At 46.5% G+C, this 15,113-nt stretch overlaps 4 protein-coding genes across 4 annotated transcripts; 3 read left to right on the plus strand and 1 right to left on the minus strand.

Moving 5' to 3' along the window:
• The first annotated feature begins 72 nt into the window (after window positions 1-72).
• LOC6740484 (MIEF1 upstream open reading frame protein) lies at window positions 73-572 on the plus strand. The gene is made up of 2 exons (XM_016176671.3): window positions 73-376; window positions 432-572. Exons 1-2 carry the CDS (start codon window positions 203-205, stop codon window positions 468-470), a joined length of 213 nt encoding a protein of 70 aa, XP_016027958.1. The 5' UTR covers window positions 73-202; the 3' UTR covers window positions 471-572.
• Window positions 473-938, plus strand: LOC27207164 (mitochondrial translation release factor in rescue). Its single transcript, XM_039291334.2, has one exon. It carries the CDS (start codon window positions 473-475, stop codon window positions 911-913), a length of 441 nt encoding a protein of 146 aa, XP_039147268.1. The 3' UTR covers window positions 914-938.
• A 1-nt stretch (window position 939) lies between these two features.
• LOC6739457 (RING-type E3 ubiquitin-protein ligase PPIL2) lies at window positions 940-2,816 on the minus strand. Its single transcript, XM_016172109.3, has 4 exons — window positions 2,667-2,816; window positions 1,653-2,607; window positions 1,447-1,598; window positions 940-1,388 (listed from the first exon to the last, which is right to left on the minus strand). Exons 1-4 carry the CDS (start codon window positions 2,696-2,698, stop codon window positions 974-976), a joined length of 1,554 nt encoding a protein of 517 aa, XP_016027959.1. The 5' UTR covers window positions 2,699-2,816; the 3' UTR covers window positions 940-973.
• Window positions 2,817-3,047: 231 nt separating this feature from the next.
• On the plus strand, window positions 3,048-5,913 carry LOC6734752 (autophagy-related protein 9A). Its single transcript, XM_002081719.4, has one exon. The coding sequence runs from the start codon at window positions 3,191-3,193 to the stop codon at window positions 5,726-5,728; it is 2,538 nt and encodes an 845-aa protein (XP_002081755.1). The 5' UTR covers window positions 3,048-3,190; the 3' UTR covers window positions 5,729-5,913.
• Window positions 5,914-15,113: the final 9,200 nt, after the last annotated feature.

A 15,113-nucleotide genomic window follows, 5' to 3' on the forward strand; every position in this document is an offset into this window, starting at 1 on the left:
ATTTTTAACAGTGGTGGGGGGAGCTTAAATTGTGGGCCACTTGAGATTTTTAATCTTATCATTGCGTTTTTTCAAATGTTATTTTTATAACTGTTGCTTTTGTTTTGATCGCACAAAGCCACAGCTGATTGTGGTTTTGCTGAACTGCCAACCTGTTATAGTTCTGCGTTAACCAACACTGCCACACATGTGAGAGTAAAATATGAAAATGGTTCAACCTTCGCGGCAGCAAATCTTGCGTTTATACAAGCATTTAATTCGTTACGGAAATCACCTAAAGCTGACCGACAAAAACTACTTTCTGGGAAGAGTTCGCCACGAGTTTCGGGACAACCGTTCCCTTACAAATCCGGTGGAAGTGGAATTCAGCTTTAAGGTAAGTGCCACCTTCGTATTTCATAACAGATTAACAAAATAGACGTATATTTCAGCGCGGAGAGACCCTGCTGAAGAAGGGACGCATTCTGTAGGAATGCTGCGAGGCCTGGTGCGATTCCTGGCGCTGCCTCCGCCCTCTGTGCGCTGCAAGTCCAATCTGGACTACTCCCGCTTTCCCGCGCTTCAGGAGTCCGATATTGAGGAGACCTTCATGCGCGGCAGTGGTCCCGGTGGGCAGGCTGTCAACAAGACCTCAAACTGCGTGTTCTTGCGCCATCTACCCACCAATATCACGGTCAAGTGTCACACACATCGACTAGCATCAAAGAATCGAGTGGAGGCTCGTAAACTTCTACTGGAAAAACTGGACGTGCATCTAAACGGGGAGCATTCGATAGCCGCGCAAATCAAGGCACAAGAGCAGAGAAAGTCCACTGAGCGGCGGCGGCGGCAGGAAAAGCTGCAGGAAATGAAGAAAAGCTGGCAGGATAGAGAGCGCACAGATGTGGGAACCAAATCTACCGATAAAGAGTGATTATAAATAACTTTTACTTCTAAAACTGTCTTTTAAACTTTTATTTTGGGAGAACAAGGGTTACCAACTGGAGAAATCTCCAAAACCATTCGCCAGTTTCTTTTTCTTGGCTGCTTGAGCGGATGTAAGTGGCGCCTCTGGCTTTTTAGCCACTGTCTGAAGTTTTAGGTACTTGCCCACGCCCTCTCTGTACACCTTCAGTGGCTCCTTCATGCGCTTTTGCTGCTCCTCCTTCTTGACAATCTCCTCCTTGCCGGCCGCCTCCTCCTCGCGCTCCTTGGCCAACTGTTCGGCTGCCTCGGCAAATGGATTCACAAATACCTGTGAGGACTCAATGATGATATCCTCAATTGGTCTGTCCTTGTTATCCACCTCGATATTTTCCATCTTTTGAAGAGTGTCTAATCCACCGACAAGCTTTCCGAAGATGGTGTGTTTGCCGTCGAGATGTTTGCAAGAGCGGTATGTGATAAAGCTACAAAATATTGTATACTTGCAAAAGCATTGAAAAAATGGCACTTTGTGGTACTTACAACTGAGAGCCATTGGTGTTGGGTCCCGAATTGGCCATGGATAGCACTCCTCGGCCCGTGTGCGTAAGATTCGGCTTAAACTCATCCTCAAACTTCTTGCCCCAAATGGACTCGCCACCAGAACCACTTCCAGTTGGATCACCTCCTTGCACCTGTTGCAAAAGCCATAATAAATTAAGGTTTCCCTCAACAGAGATCGTACTCACAATAAAATTCCTTATGGACCGGTGAAACATAACATTATTGTAGTAACCATTGGCGCAATGTTTGATAAAGTTATCGCAGGCTCGAGGAGTTTGATCGCAGAATAGCTCCAGGTTGAGAGGTCCAAGGTTCGTATTTAAACGAACGTAGCCCTTCTTTTTTACCCGCTCGTACTTGACCAAATCATCATCTATGATTGCCGCCTCTATTTGGGAAACGGGCACCATGGCGGTAGACGTAAAACTGGCCGCCACCGCTCCAGTTGAATAGTGAGCTGCGTTGAACTTGTCGGCTGTACGCTTCGAAGTGGAGGCCTCCTCTTCCGCTGGCTGATAGTCCTGCTGCAGCTGTTCCAGCGTCTCTTTGGTCTCCAGATTCATAGTCTTAATGCGCCCGCTGGCTGGATTCTTTCTCTCTTGCTGCTCTTCTTCCGTCAGGACTCGTAGGTTCTTCTTAATGTGATAGAAGGTCGAGATGTCGTACTTCTCTAGCTTCTGAGGATCTTGTATGGTGATGATGTCCTTACGCTGGAATGGCGTGTCATCCACCAGATCCTTCCAGTTCTTGGTCTTAATGTTCAGCTGGTCGATTGCCTCCCAGCAGTATACATTTCCAGTTGTGGCCACCGCCACAATGTGCGAATTCTTGCTGAAGGGCTTGAACAAGGCGGGGCAGTGGTACTCATCGTTGGCATTCCTGTGGAAATTCAGCTTGACCAATGACTTGGAGTCCATCTTCTGCCCGGTGATGGGGTTCACCTTGAAGGTCTTGAGAAACTTAAGAATGGCCTCGTACTCGAACACATTGCCCTGTAGATCGCAGTAGGGCATCTCGTAGGGCGCCATCGTAATGCAGCAGTGCTCGAATGGCAGCCGCTTGAACTTGACATGGTCGTTCTCCAAGGATTCCATTTTTTTGCCGCCATACAGCTCACTCCACTCCGTGTACGTGAGGTACCTGTGAAAGCAATGGGTAGACTTTTTTTCTATAACCTGCTGGATGTGCTAAATACTTACATTTTATCCTTTTGATGCTGCCTTTTACCCATCTTGACTGTTTTTCTTTAAATTTAATTTGCAATAAAGTAAGAGCTACAAATCGTTTGTTTACAAATGCGGTAGGGAACTGCCAACTCTGTGCAGATATATGTTGAATGATATCTAGACTGTTCACACTTCGCGCACCAAAAACAAAAGTATCGAGTATTTCAAAAAGTTAAAAACGAATATATAATTACAAAAAAACGCAAGAAAAATGCAAATTTAATTATTTATATTTTCAGTCTCATATGTAAAGTACCTCTGTTTCTCCAACATGTGTTATATAGTGATGCGCTGCAAGTGTGAACACTGCACATTGGACACTGCCAGAGGTCCGCCTTACTTATTCATTACCCAGTATTTTGACGTTGGCCAACACTTCTCTTAGGAGAGTCAGCTGTTTGCTGAGAAGGTTCAGCAGAATCAAACAACAAAGAATTTTCCAACTTATACTATACAGCGATATAAATAGTCAGTACGCTTGACCTTGACGTTGGGCGATGTCTAGCCCACATATCAACTACCGCTCCCTGGCCGAGGAGGCGGCCAGCCCGTTCCTGGAGCACCATCCCTCCACAGGCCAAGGCCCATCGAAAACACAAGACGCAAAAGCGAACGCAGCTGCTGCGCATTTAGACCCCCTCGGTGAACACGGGCTGGAGCAGCCGCTGGATGAGCACGACACCGAACATGAGGGCGAGGACACGCCTCGAAACAGTGGCGTCATGATCCACATGGTTCCGGAGACGGGGCGTGCGCGGTGGAACCACATCGAGGACCTTGACTCGTTCTTCTCGCGAATGTATCAGTACCAGCAGAAGCACGGATTCACAGTGATTGTAGTGGACGAAATGCTACAGGTTCTGGAGTTTGGCTTTGTCGTCTGGCTACTTGCCTTTGTGATGCACTGCGTCCGCTTTGACGTGCTCTTTGGGGATACCCCTCCAGGGGGACCTAATCCCAACAAGACAACTCTATCCGATGTGATGTACCCCACAGGCGAGTGCTTAGCCCACTTTACTTGGGTTACGTACCTGGTTGTGTTCATAGCCGCTATCTACTTGGGCATAAGGCTGCTGAAAATGGTGTACCATATTACCCAGTACGCCGATATAAGGAGATTCTACAACTCTGCGCTTCATATCGAGGATTCGGATCTGGACAACTTTACGTGGCACGAGGTGCAACAGCGGATTCGTCGCGTCCAGGCTGAACAGCATATGTGCATCGACAAGGAGTCGCTCACGGAATTGGACATCTATCACCGAGTTCTACGCTTCAAGAACTACTTAGTGGCACTGATGAACAAGCAACTGCTGCCTGTAAGGTTCCACATACCGCTGTATGGCGAAGTGGTCTCGCTGAGTAGAGGTATGTTGTTCAACATTGACTTCATCCTGTTTCGCGGCCCGGGATCTCCCTTCCAGAACAACTGGCAGCTGCGGGATGAGTTTGCGGTAAGGAGCAACCAAACGGAGCTGGCGCAGCGACTCTCCAAATTGATATTGGGAGTGGCGTTGTTAAATTTGGTCCTGGCGCCTGTGATCTTCGTATGGCAGCTTATCTACTTCAGTTTCTCCTATGCGAACATTCTTCGTAAGGAGCCTGGTGCCCTCGGGCTGCGTACATGGTCCAATTACGGACGCCTCTACCTGCGTCACTTTAATGAGCTGGACCACGAACTAGATGCCAGGCTGAATCGGGCATATGACTACGCGGACCGCTATCTCAACTCCTTTTCCTCGCCACTGGCCGCTGTGATAGCCAAAAACCTGCTCTTTATCAGTGGAGGACTACTACTTCTAATCCTTGCATTGGGCATTTACGAGGAGCACGTCTTCCAAGTGGAGCATTTGCTTGTCATCCTTGCAGGGCTCGGCGCCATAGGTGTGGTCTGCAGAACTCTAATACCGGATGAGAATCTCGTCTGGTGCCCGGAGCAGCTAATGACCGCCATTCTGGCGCACGTCCACTACCTGCCCTCCGAATGGCGGCAGCAGGCGCACACGACAAAGGTTCGCCAGGAGTTTAGCAACTTCTTTCAGTTTAAGGCTGGTTACCTACTCAGCGAAATCTTCAGTCCCTTCGTCACACCCTTCGTGCTGATTTTTGTGTTCAGGCCAAAGGCCATAGAGCTGGTGCGTTTCTTCAGGACGTTCACCGTATCCGTGCGAGGAGTGGGCAACGTATGCTCCTTTGCCCAGATGGATGTTCGCAAGCACGGCAATCCCGACTGGCAGCTAACCAGCGAGCTGGAGGAGATGACTCGGGCTACAGCTCAACAGCCGCAGCAGGAGCCACAGCAGCAAAGTTTGGCCGGCGGCAAAACGGAGATGTCGCTTCTCCGTTTCACACTGAACAATCCCGAGTGGCAGATGCCGAAGGAGGCCAAGCAGTTCCTGCGCGGCGTCAGGGAGCACGCCGTGGGTGAACTAGTCCAGGCCAAGACGTCGATGGTGCAGGAGAACCCGCTGACCAACAGCCTCATCTCATTTGGCACCATGGGAGCGGACTATTGTTCCATTGCGAACTCTGTGCTGACCGCTCAGGTGACGCCCCAGCAACTGGAGATCTCGCAGTCGCTGCGTCCGGGTCTTGGACCGGTATCTGGAGGATTCCCCGTCGCAGCCAGCGACTTCCGCCAGATGTTGCAGCAGAATCTGTCCGCCAGCGTCGGCCCGCTGGACAGTATGCGCCGCTTGCGCCTCAGCCGGGCTGAAGGCCGCTTGGAAGGTCCGACGGATACACTGCTCTACGGACTCTGTGGAGTGGACCCGCGCGTGGGCAGCACTCCCTTGAACGTGGGCGTGGCCGACATGTGCCTGAGTGCCCTCTATCTGCACGAGCTGAACCAGCAGAAGCGCCAAGCGCGTCAGTCTCGCATCGACGAAGCCGAGGACGAGCGTCCTGGTCCGAGCCATTGGCCACCGCGACCACCGGCTGCTCCGTCGGCTGCCGCTGGCTCCGGCTCCCGCCATACCGTGATTACCTCAAAGGCTGCCGAGAGCACGCCGCTTTTGGGTAGCATCCGCTCATAGCAGCGGCCAGAGTGGATCTAACCACCTGTAGAGCTAAGGACCACCCATTCTGCTATTAGTGATTAACCTAAGTTTTAAAGTGTAAACGAACGAACGAGCGAACGACGTCGTCTAGTGCGTAGCTAAACTAATCTGAAACTAAGCTAAACTAAACGAGAAGCAATAAACATAAATGCATTATCAAATTGATCAGCTTTATCATTTCAAAGGAAATTTCGCTATTTATTTATTTTACTTACTATACTATATTTATACTATACTTACAAATCTGAAATTGCATTTGTGGTGTATCCTGTGTACAACAACTGAAAGGAGACACCATAAAAAATTCCATTTTCATTGTGAAGATTATATTTAATGGCTTTACGGCTTATCCCGATCTTAGCTCTCCGGGCTGTGGGAATACCAGCTCCATCAGCACTGATGGATGGTCCCCATTTGTAGGCATTGTTGGCACACCACATCCACCTGGTCCAGAGATCCAGATGCGAGTGGCTGTGGAGAACGCATCCAGCTGTGCTGCAGCGCCTCGTGTGTCACTTGCCACACACGAACGCCATTTGGCGATTGGTGTTGATGGCCAATGCGGCGAGCAGAGACCAAATACTGGAGGAGATCGGGGCGCACAGAGTGGACCGACCAAGTGCGTGCCTATGAATCTCCGAAGCCGGCAGACACCGATACAGATGCAGATACCGCCGATCCCCGCCAGCTGTGGCAACATTTATGAATTATGTGCGTGCTGCATGGAGCTGGAGTTAGAGCTGTAGCTGTAGCTCTAGCTGGAATCTGCGGCTGGATCGCTGGAGAGCCTTTGGATCACGTTGTCTCATTTTTCCGCTGCACGCCAATTTTGGGGGGAGCATTGGCCAACATTACACGAATGTACGAGCTGCTAGACGGCCACTTGCCCGTTTTGGATCCATCCTCCGACTCTCGCAGTCCGATGGACGTTGGAGATGCAGTTGCAGTTGCATGTAGTACTAATTGTAGAGCCCGCGATATCCGATCCGGCAGAGAGAAAAAATGTATCATCGTTTTGAAGAATATTGAAATAGTTTAACCATAAGTTCGACAATTGATAAGATAATAGATTCGTAGATGGATAGATAGATAGATAGAAAGATAGATAGAAAGATATATATATATATATAGATAGATTGATATATATATATAGATAGATTGATAAATAGATAGATGGATAGATAGATTAATAGATAGATAGATAGATTAATAGATAGATAGATAGATAGATAGATAGATAGATAGATTAATGATTGATAGATTCGTATGAATGGTAGTAAACTTATCAGTTGATAACGTTATGTGCCTGCCAATATAAATTATATGTACATGAGTAATAATTCTGTTAAATTCCCAACTAATGGCAGTAGATTTCCCTCGGTGTAGATAAACGCATTGGAAGGGGGCGACGCTTATGGCTCAAATGGAAACATTTCGCGAGCCTTGTCAAACAATCGAATTTAATTTATGATTTCCTGCGCCAATCGAGTAATGACACTGCATGTGGTAGACCCCGGCGGACCCCGAATCTCTGGATATCTGGTGATCACTCGATACGCAATTTGGTCACAGCAGGGCCAGAAAAATTGGTAACGAAATATCAGAATTGGAATGGCCAAGAGGGAATGGAAATGCGAATGGATATGGATGTGGATTGGATATGATCGTGCGGCGACGGGAGCCACTTGCATATGCGGCTGGCTGTCTGGGATTCTGATGGCCGTGGACCACCGCGTAGCGTTCGGCCAGCAGAACCAGTTCAAGATCAGGCGTCACTTTGCGCCGCTGACTGCCACTGACAGTTGGATAAGGTTTCGACTGCGATGTGGAGCTGGAGTTGGAGCAGCGCGCTCTGTGCGCTCCGAACTCCAGACTTTAGACTCCAGATCGCAGCTGCCATTCCGCAATTAGAGCTGTTCCTGCAACTGTTGCTGCTGCACGTCGGCTGCTATCAAACGTGTCTCAATGTCTCCGGCAGCGACTAATGATGATGGTTCCATGTCCTCCGACCACCAACCCTCCCCGCCGATCTCCTCCAGATTCGAGTGTGAAGCATCAGCGTCCCCTTTGATTGACAACTGATCAGCGTTTTGGAGCAACGTTTCCCACTTTTGGTGCACGCACGTTCTCCCCATGATAACTTATCGGTTTTTTTTCATAATTAAAAAACCGGCTTGCGATGGCTCCTTACAAATAGCCATCGCGACTGGAGGAGCTCATTGGATTGGGCTCGGTTCAAATGGTTTAGTTGCAGCATCAGCACCAGCACTGGATTTGCATTGCAAATTAGAGTCGCCTCCATTGCTGCTTTCTCCCCCTGATCTTGTAATCGAGCCCCGATTCAATAAAACATTTAAACATTAAACTGCTTTTATGCAAATTGCCGGCATGCGCTTAATTTTGCGATCAGCCAGGGAGTCGGGTTTTTGGACTATGTAGCATCCGCTTGAATTATCTCCACATCGCATGCCTGCAACACCTTACGATCCAGCGATGCAGCGATACCGATCCCGCCTCCTCTTGTCCAGCAACAGATAGCATCTACAGCGGCCACAGATTTTGTGCTGCCTCCGCTGGCAGAGCTCCTCCTCCTAATGGCGGTGGCTAAAATGCTAATCAATAGCCTTATCGCTATTAATCTCGGCTTCGATTTACCTTTTGCCCGACTCTCTGTCGGCTACTTGTTTTTCGAGATGCGATTTGGGGATCCGCCGGTGGATTTGGTGCTGGGGGACAAGGGTATTGATCGCAGCTCGCTATCCATTAAACATCCAATTGCTGTTGCCTGTTTGTAAATGTTTGTTGGCTTAAATTGTGCTGCGTTTGTTTCCCCAGCCATCATTACGTTAATTAACGTTGAGCATACGCCGTGTGGGTCAGCAGGACCGATTGGCTCGGCCAAGTGGTCATCTTCTGGATCCTCGAGTTATGCAAATTAGAGCACATTAATCTAAGCGTTTGTTTTTAATGGTTTATTTTGTGCAAAGCGAATGAAGTCACATTAAAATAGCACTAATATTTCTAATCAACTGCCATAAAACAGTGAAGATGCATCTTAAATCTAATAGATCGCCATATAAAAAGTTATGTTTTAGATAGGTTATCTCAAATGGTTTTCGAAATATAAATACTCAGCTATATGTTATGGAATTCATAGATAGGGTTTTTAAGGCAGTCTGGTCTTTTCAATCCTTAAATAGTGAAAGGTAAAGATACTTTTCAAGATCCTTATTTGTAAGTAAGACTGTAAGTAACATTTATAGGTTTGCCCAATTTACTACCGCAATCTGCGCCACTCCTTTACTGAATCACAGCACGATGATCTGGCGGAGATTGCATTCTTTGGACTCATTAATTTGGCATAAGCCCTCCAGCTGCAGGTCAATTGGCGGAGATCGGAGGAGTCGGCGGATGGGGGCCAAGTCATTGGCATATTTATGAGCCAGCCGCTCCCCACAGACGGAGCGTCGAACATGAGCCTGCCGGGCGGCAACAGTCTCCAATCTCGCATCTTCCATCTCCCATCTCCCATCCCCACCTCCCAAATCCCAACTTCCAACTCCCAACTCCCGATCTCTGGCTTCGCCGGCCTATATATTGGCTCCATTGGCGCGTGGGCTGGATTGCCGAGATGCTGGGATGCTGTCGCCCGAAGTGGATTTTCTGTTCAACAAGTAGTTTATGATGTTTTTGTCAATTCATGGCAAAATTAATGACGCTGCAGAAAAGCACACGCACACGGAATCCGCTGCACTGGGAGAAAATACTTGATCTGATATTAAGAAATATCTGAAATATACTAAATGAGTGAGTTGTATTTGATGATTGGTTTTAAAGGCTAAAGAAATCTTATATTTCCGTTGGTCACCTAAGAATCTCTTCAAGACCTTTAGGTCTATATCTGCATTTACAACATTGCAAGTTCCATAGTTTTTTGCAAGTGTAGCCTTGGTCTCCCTGGCAAGGCGTTAAAAATTGTTGCCTATAAACTTAAAGAACTGCAAAGGAGTTGGCTGCACCGCCCCCCTTGGCGACCATCGAATATCCCCCGGCTGAATCTGCATTCAGAAATGCCATTAGTCACATTTGTGGGCCACAGTCGCAGGCGCTTGTAGCCATGACTTGTAATTTTCTCCTCCTTCCTCCGAGGAACTCGTTTGGATATTATTAAGCGGGGAGGGTCTGCGATGAATGGGGGGCTGGGGGCTTACGAGTGGCCTGCACAAATATTTCTATTGCCGTTAATGGCGTTAATAATTTTGCTGGTCAAACGCTGGCGCGGATGCGGGATTAGCCCGCGTCTGTCATGTTCCCGGATGACGTTACATGGCTCCGACTGACAGCCGGCAGCAGTGGAATATGAATATTTGCGAGGAACCCATCTTTGGGCGGTGGCTAATGCGAAGTTAATTGGAAAATTCCAGCCCAGAGTGGGCAGTGCATCCCGAATCGCGTCGGGATTAGTCGGAGCAGCAAATGGCGTATCGAATTTCCAGCTGCCCGCTGGTAGCCACCGCCTGTCACTCGCCAGTGGAACTGAAGCCACCGAAGCCACCGAAAGCACAGCTCAGAGATAACTCCAATGCACTCCACTTCACTTCACTGCGAATCCCAAGCACTTGTTCAACATGCAGCAAGCGGAGCAGGAGCAACAGTAACTGGAGATGCTTAAGATGCCTCCATCTGCTGGCGACATGCCACGCATCCGATTTCGGGGGAATATCTCTGAAATACATCCACGTTGTGCAGGTGCGAATTCCATAAATGTATCTTTGTATCTTGTAGCTGAGTTTGAATTTCACAAATAACTGTGGTGCTCATGAAACCAACTTAGATTCTAGATTCCAGCTAGATACTTTACAAGCTCTGGCAATTTTCAATAAAAAAAAACTTTAAATAATATATCTTCCAAAACAGCGAAAAGGATTGCTAAGAGTTGAATGGATTTAGTGTGCTAAACAATTCACATTAAATACAAAAAGTTTAAACTAACTATTCTCTTGCATTGGATTTCCGTTGTACATACGAATTTTAAGATTAAATAATTAAATAATTAAGTTAATTTGAATATCTGCTTTTGCTAATCTATATTTTGATTACTTTAATAGTTTATTTAGGCTAGATCCAAATCTTTCTTTACCTATTTAAGATTATCATTCAATAAGGTGAAAATGAAATGCGGATCCGATTGGGCTCCTGGGAACTTAAGGTGATCTCATCGAATGAATCTGGGCAATCGCCACCTGCGCCCCGTGCGATTTGTGTCACTTGCGAGATTGGCTCTTGGTTGCTCAATTCATAAGTTGGCTGTGGGGCACGATGGCGATATGGTCGCCATTTTGGAGTGTGTGCGTTTTGAGGCCGTCTAATGAACACGCCTACCTGCGTGCACCTGTGCCGGTGTGTGTGTGTGTGTGTGTGTGCAAATGTGTGAGTGTGTGCGTCGCAGTGGTGTTAGTGGCTCGCAATTATAAATCACGCATACGCCGCATAGGCCAAAGTCGAGCAGCCATTGCAGGTGTTTGCGCTGTGATTTAATAATATTGGTGCGTGGTGAACGGACCGCAGCACTCGACTTGGGGCCTATTCAGATTGAGAGAGAGCGAGAAACGCTGACAAATTCGGCAAATGGCAATTGGCAAAGGCAAAAAGCAACAAATAGAAAAATCAAATCAAATCAAATCGAATCCCCAAAAAGCGGGCGCTGCAAAAACACAATTTATTTGCGAATAAAATATGCAGCGTGTAAACTCCAATTAGACGCTAATTTCAGCCATAAAATGCAAATGTGCGTGCAGGAGTTTGGCTGTACATTTTTTTTCTTTTTCGGCCCCATTCACTTGGAGGCCTAAGGCTAAATCGGCGCAACTGGAGGCAAAGTGAATGGGTTTTGCAATTAATAAATGGCCGCTAGCCGCACCTGACCATGCCCACAGCCGCAATAAACAATGAGCCGGAATGAAGTGCATTAGTGCATAAATCCTGACAGATACAAAGACAACCCGCAGGGATTGCGTGCCACCTATATCGAAGAAAAAACTGCAAAAAAAAGAGCTATTGAAATTGAGGATATGGGGGATATCGCCCACGTCTCGATCTGCCACGATAATTGCCAATTATGCGACGAATCAAGGCGGCCAAATTTGGCAGGGAAAAAGTCAAAATAGAGCCGCGTTTTTTATTGCAATTTTCCAGCCAGCGTTCCGTTGCGACTCCTGTTGCTTATTTTTTGTGTGTAATGAAGTCATTATAACATATTGCGTTCCCTGCACGCAGCCAGAGCTCTGAATCTGGCCAAGATCCAGCTCGGCTGGCATTGGCCATAAATTCTCATTCGTGCCCGTTTCCCAAACTCCATACTCCAAGCTCCAAGCTCCGAGCTCCAAACTCAGCGCTCAACCTGTCACGACAGCTGCGCCGTCTAATCTAATCCAATTGACTTTTTCTCGATTTTTCTTTATTTTATTCTCTATTTTAACCATATATTTTTTAGTCTATTTTTCCAATGCTCACGTCTCTTTGGGCCGGCATTATGGATGCAGGCTGCTCATTAGGCTGACGTTGGGCAGGCCATAAATCCAAAACCGAACAACCGCCCACAACCGAATCCAAAACCAAAACCAAATCCACATCCATATCCATATCCAAATCCCAATCCAATTCCCGTGCGCCGGTGACTGATCGCCAGTAGCTGACATCGCCACCGTCGATCTGTGGGATCGTGGAGCTTTATGGCTCCACTTGACTGCAACTGACACACACTTTGTTCGCCTGTCGACCGGGCGGTCTTGGCTTTTCAGCTCCAACCTCCAAGCTCGTGGTCCAGCTCCAACTCCACCAAATCCCATGTCCCCGGACATGAGTTGGCATTTCAATTGGGCGGCTGGGGCCACTCCCAAGGGCTTAATTTGGTTGACTGTAGGCGACATGCACCCAATTTTAATCAGCCAAACGCAGTGCATTAAATTGATTAATGATTACGACCGCAAGATTGGCAGTTCATTTGACTGGAGCACGGTCATAAATCCTTCAGGGCGTAGAAAAGGTTACAACAATTTTATACAAATTTATTTACCTTTCATTTTCCGTTTTTTTTTTTTATAAAGCTACAACAGCATGATATTGTTTAATTATGCTTACTATTTTATGTCACATATTCTTGTACTTTTTCTTTGTTTAGCAATGCTGAAAGGTTCAATTAATGACTCAACTACATTCCCATTAATGTGAGCAGGGAACAAAGAAATTTCCTATGGGATCCATCATTATCGCAGATAACTTTTATCAATAGTCGTGGGTGGTGTGATTCCCATGACAGCCCATGTTTACTCCACCCACTGCATTACATGTTGTTGCATGGATTTTCCCCTGATTTTGCAATCTGCTAACAAAATCACGAGTAAATGAAGTTCTCTCCTTAACAGCTCCATTTGAAGTTGAGTCGATGATAAAATGTCAAGGCAATCTATCAACTTGCTTATTATCATATTATCATTGAATTCCGCTGAGATGTTTGTGGGCACACGGTGCGTATACGTAACGTGACTTAAGCAACTTTGTAGATACCACACTTTATGAGTCATATTTGGGATGCCAATTGGCCAGGCTAAGTGAAAAGTGCACTCAGGCTGGCCCATTATCCATTACCCATTACCACCAACAGATCAAAGTCAATCTTCTGCTCTCGGCTAGCTGATCAGTAAAAAACTCACGTAGCTCATGAGCAACTTTTTTGTAGATCGTCTGGAACGCGAAGTTGGGGGGTTTTGAGGGGGAGTCACTGCAGCAGTAGCTGGTTTGCCGGCCTATGGGCGGTACTTAAGCTCACGCACACGAGTGCAGTCTATAATATATATATATATGAGAATATATATAGTAGTCACTTTTTGCGCGCCTCAAAAATTGTTATTGCACATTTAAAGGCGTCATTATTAGCGGCTACACGGAGGCACTAACAATTGTCCATGAATTTCGAATGAAGCTGGAGTCCACGCACTAATTGGACGCTGTCGGAGGATCGGAAGGAGCAGGACCTGGCCCGGGAGTGGACCGATCTGGACCATTGGCATTGCAACTTTTTTTTTTTTCTTACTCCACTGCTCTTAGTGGGTTATCACATAAATTGTGCGCACAAATCTTGATCTGCAAATCATTTTCGACAACTTTACGGCCCCAGAGGCGTGGATATGGAGGAGGTAGTGGGGTTTTTGGGGCATCGAGGCACCACTCTATATGCATATGTATGATCGTAACTTTGCTCCGCTATCTGTCGCTGCGATCTCGATCAGAGTGCGCATGCCACGATCCACGATCGCAGGCAACAATATTTTGTGGAACTCTGCGCTTAGTTACTTTTATTTGTGGTCGCCATTTCCTGTGGCACCATTAACCCATTTTCTGAGGGAACTAGAGATATTTGGTTTCAAAACAACCACAATGAAGTAGAATAATCCTTGAAGCCTATTTGAACAATAATTCTCTATCAATTCTTCCTTTAAAATATACTAATGCTCACTTTTCGTTAATAATAATATTATGTTTAGAATTTCTATAGAGAAAAATCAATAAAGATTATTAAAAATATTTTAATTAGCATTTTTAATATCCATATAGTATTTTTAATGGAAGAGACAGAAAATTTTACCTTTGATTTATATTTATTGATTGATTATTGACTGATTCAAACTAATTCAAACTGATTCAAACTAAACTTACTGACATAAATAAATAGCGCCATTTAAAATATTAAATAAAAGTTTAAATATATTAAATGCATAAGTATGCCCAGGAATATGGCCAATAATGGGTTAATGGTATAAATCAGCGCTAGGAATAACTCAGTTGACCCGTCCACTTAATTTAGGGACTCAACACTAGCGGGAACCGTCCTGTCAGCGACTAATGAAATTTATGCATTTATGCTGGAATCCTCGCCAGCGCCAGCGAGCGGAGGAGCACGAATGGGACAACGGACGATGATCCATGTTAATGTCCATCAAATGTGCCAGGGGTAAAGCAGCTGTCAATTCGATTGTTGGACATGTCCACATGTCCATGTTGCAATTTGCAATTAGCCGCACTAGCAACGGATATCGCAGAGGATGGGGATATAGAATGGGAATGGGAATCGGTATTGGGATGGCGAATGGGGAATGGGATGGGGATATATAGAGTGGACATAGGATGCCCTGCAAGTGTCGCGATGCGCGTTTCCCGTGAGAAATTTCAATTATTTTAATTAGCGTGGCGATCGCGGTCGCTTTATTAGGCGAAACCGATCGATGTAAGCGCGTCTGCGGCTCTGCGGAGTCTGAAACCGAGTTGAAGTGTATCTGTATCTGGCCAATTTCCGCTGCACGCA

The sequence above is a fragment of the Drosophila simulans genome, chromosome 2R, assembly GCF_016746395.2.
Source record: "Drosophila simulans strain w501 chromosome 2R, Prin_Dsim_3.1, whole genome shotgun sequence".
NCBI lineage: Eukaryota > Metazoa > Arthropoda > Insecta > Diptera > Drosophilidae > Drosophila > Drosophila simulans.

Bases quoted from the DNA above. Each gene is read 5' to 3' on its own strand.
- LOC6739457 (XM_016172109.3), bottom strand. From the start codon at position 2,698: ATGGGTAAAAGGCAGCATCAAAAGGATAAAAT. The intron at 2,608-2,666 runs GTAAGTATTTAG...TTGCTTTCACAG, and splicing joins CAGCATCAAAAGGATAAAAT to GTACCTCACGTACACGGAGT. The intron at 1,599-1,652 runs GTGAGTACGATC...CTTTTGCAACAG, and splicing joins GGTCCATAAGGAATTTTATT to GTGCAAGGAGGTGATCCAAC.
- LOC6740484 (XM_016176671.3), top strand. From the start codon at position 203: ATGAAAATGGTTCAACCTTCGCGGCAGCAAATCTTGCGTTTATACAAG. The intron at 377-431 runs GTAAGTGCCACC...CGTATATTTCAG, and splicing joins AAGTGGAATTCAGCTTTAAG to CGCGGAGAGACCCTGCTGAA.
- LOC27207164 (XM_039291334.2), top strand. From the start codon at position 473: ATGCTGCGAGGCCTGGTGCGATTCCTGGCGCTGCCTCCGCCCTCTGTG.
- LOC6734752 (XM_002081719.4), top strand. From the start codon at position 3,191: ATGTCTAGCCCACATATCAACTACCGCTCCCTGGCCGAGGAGGCGGCC.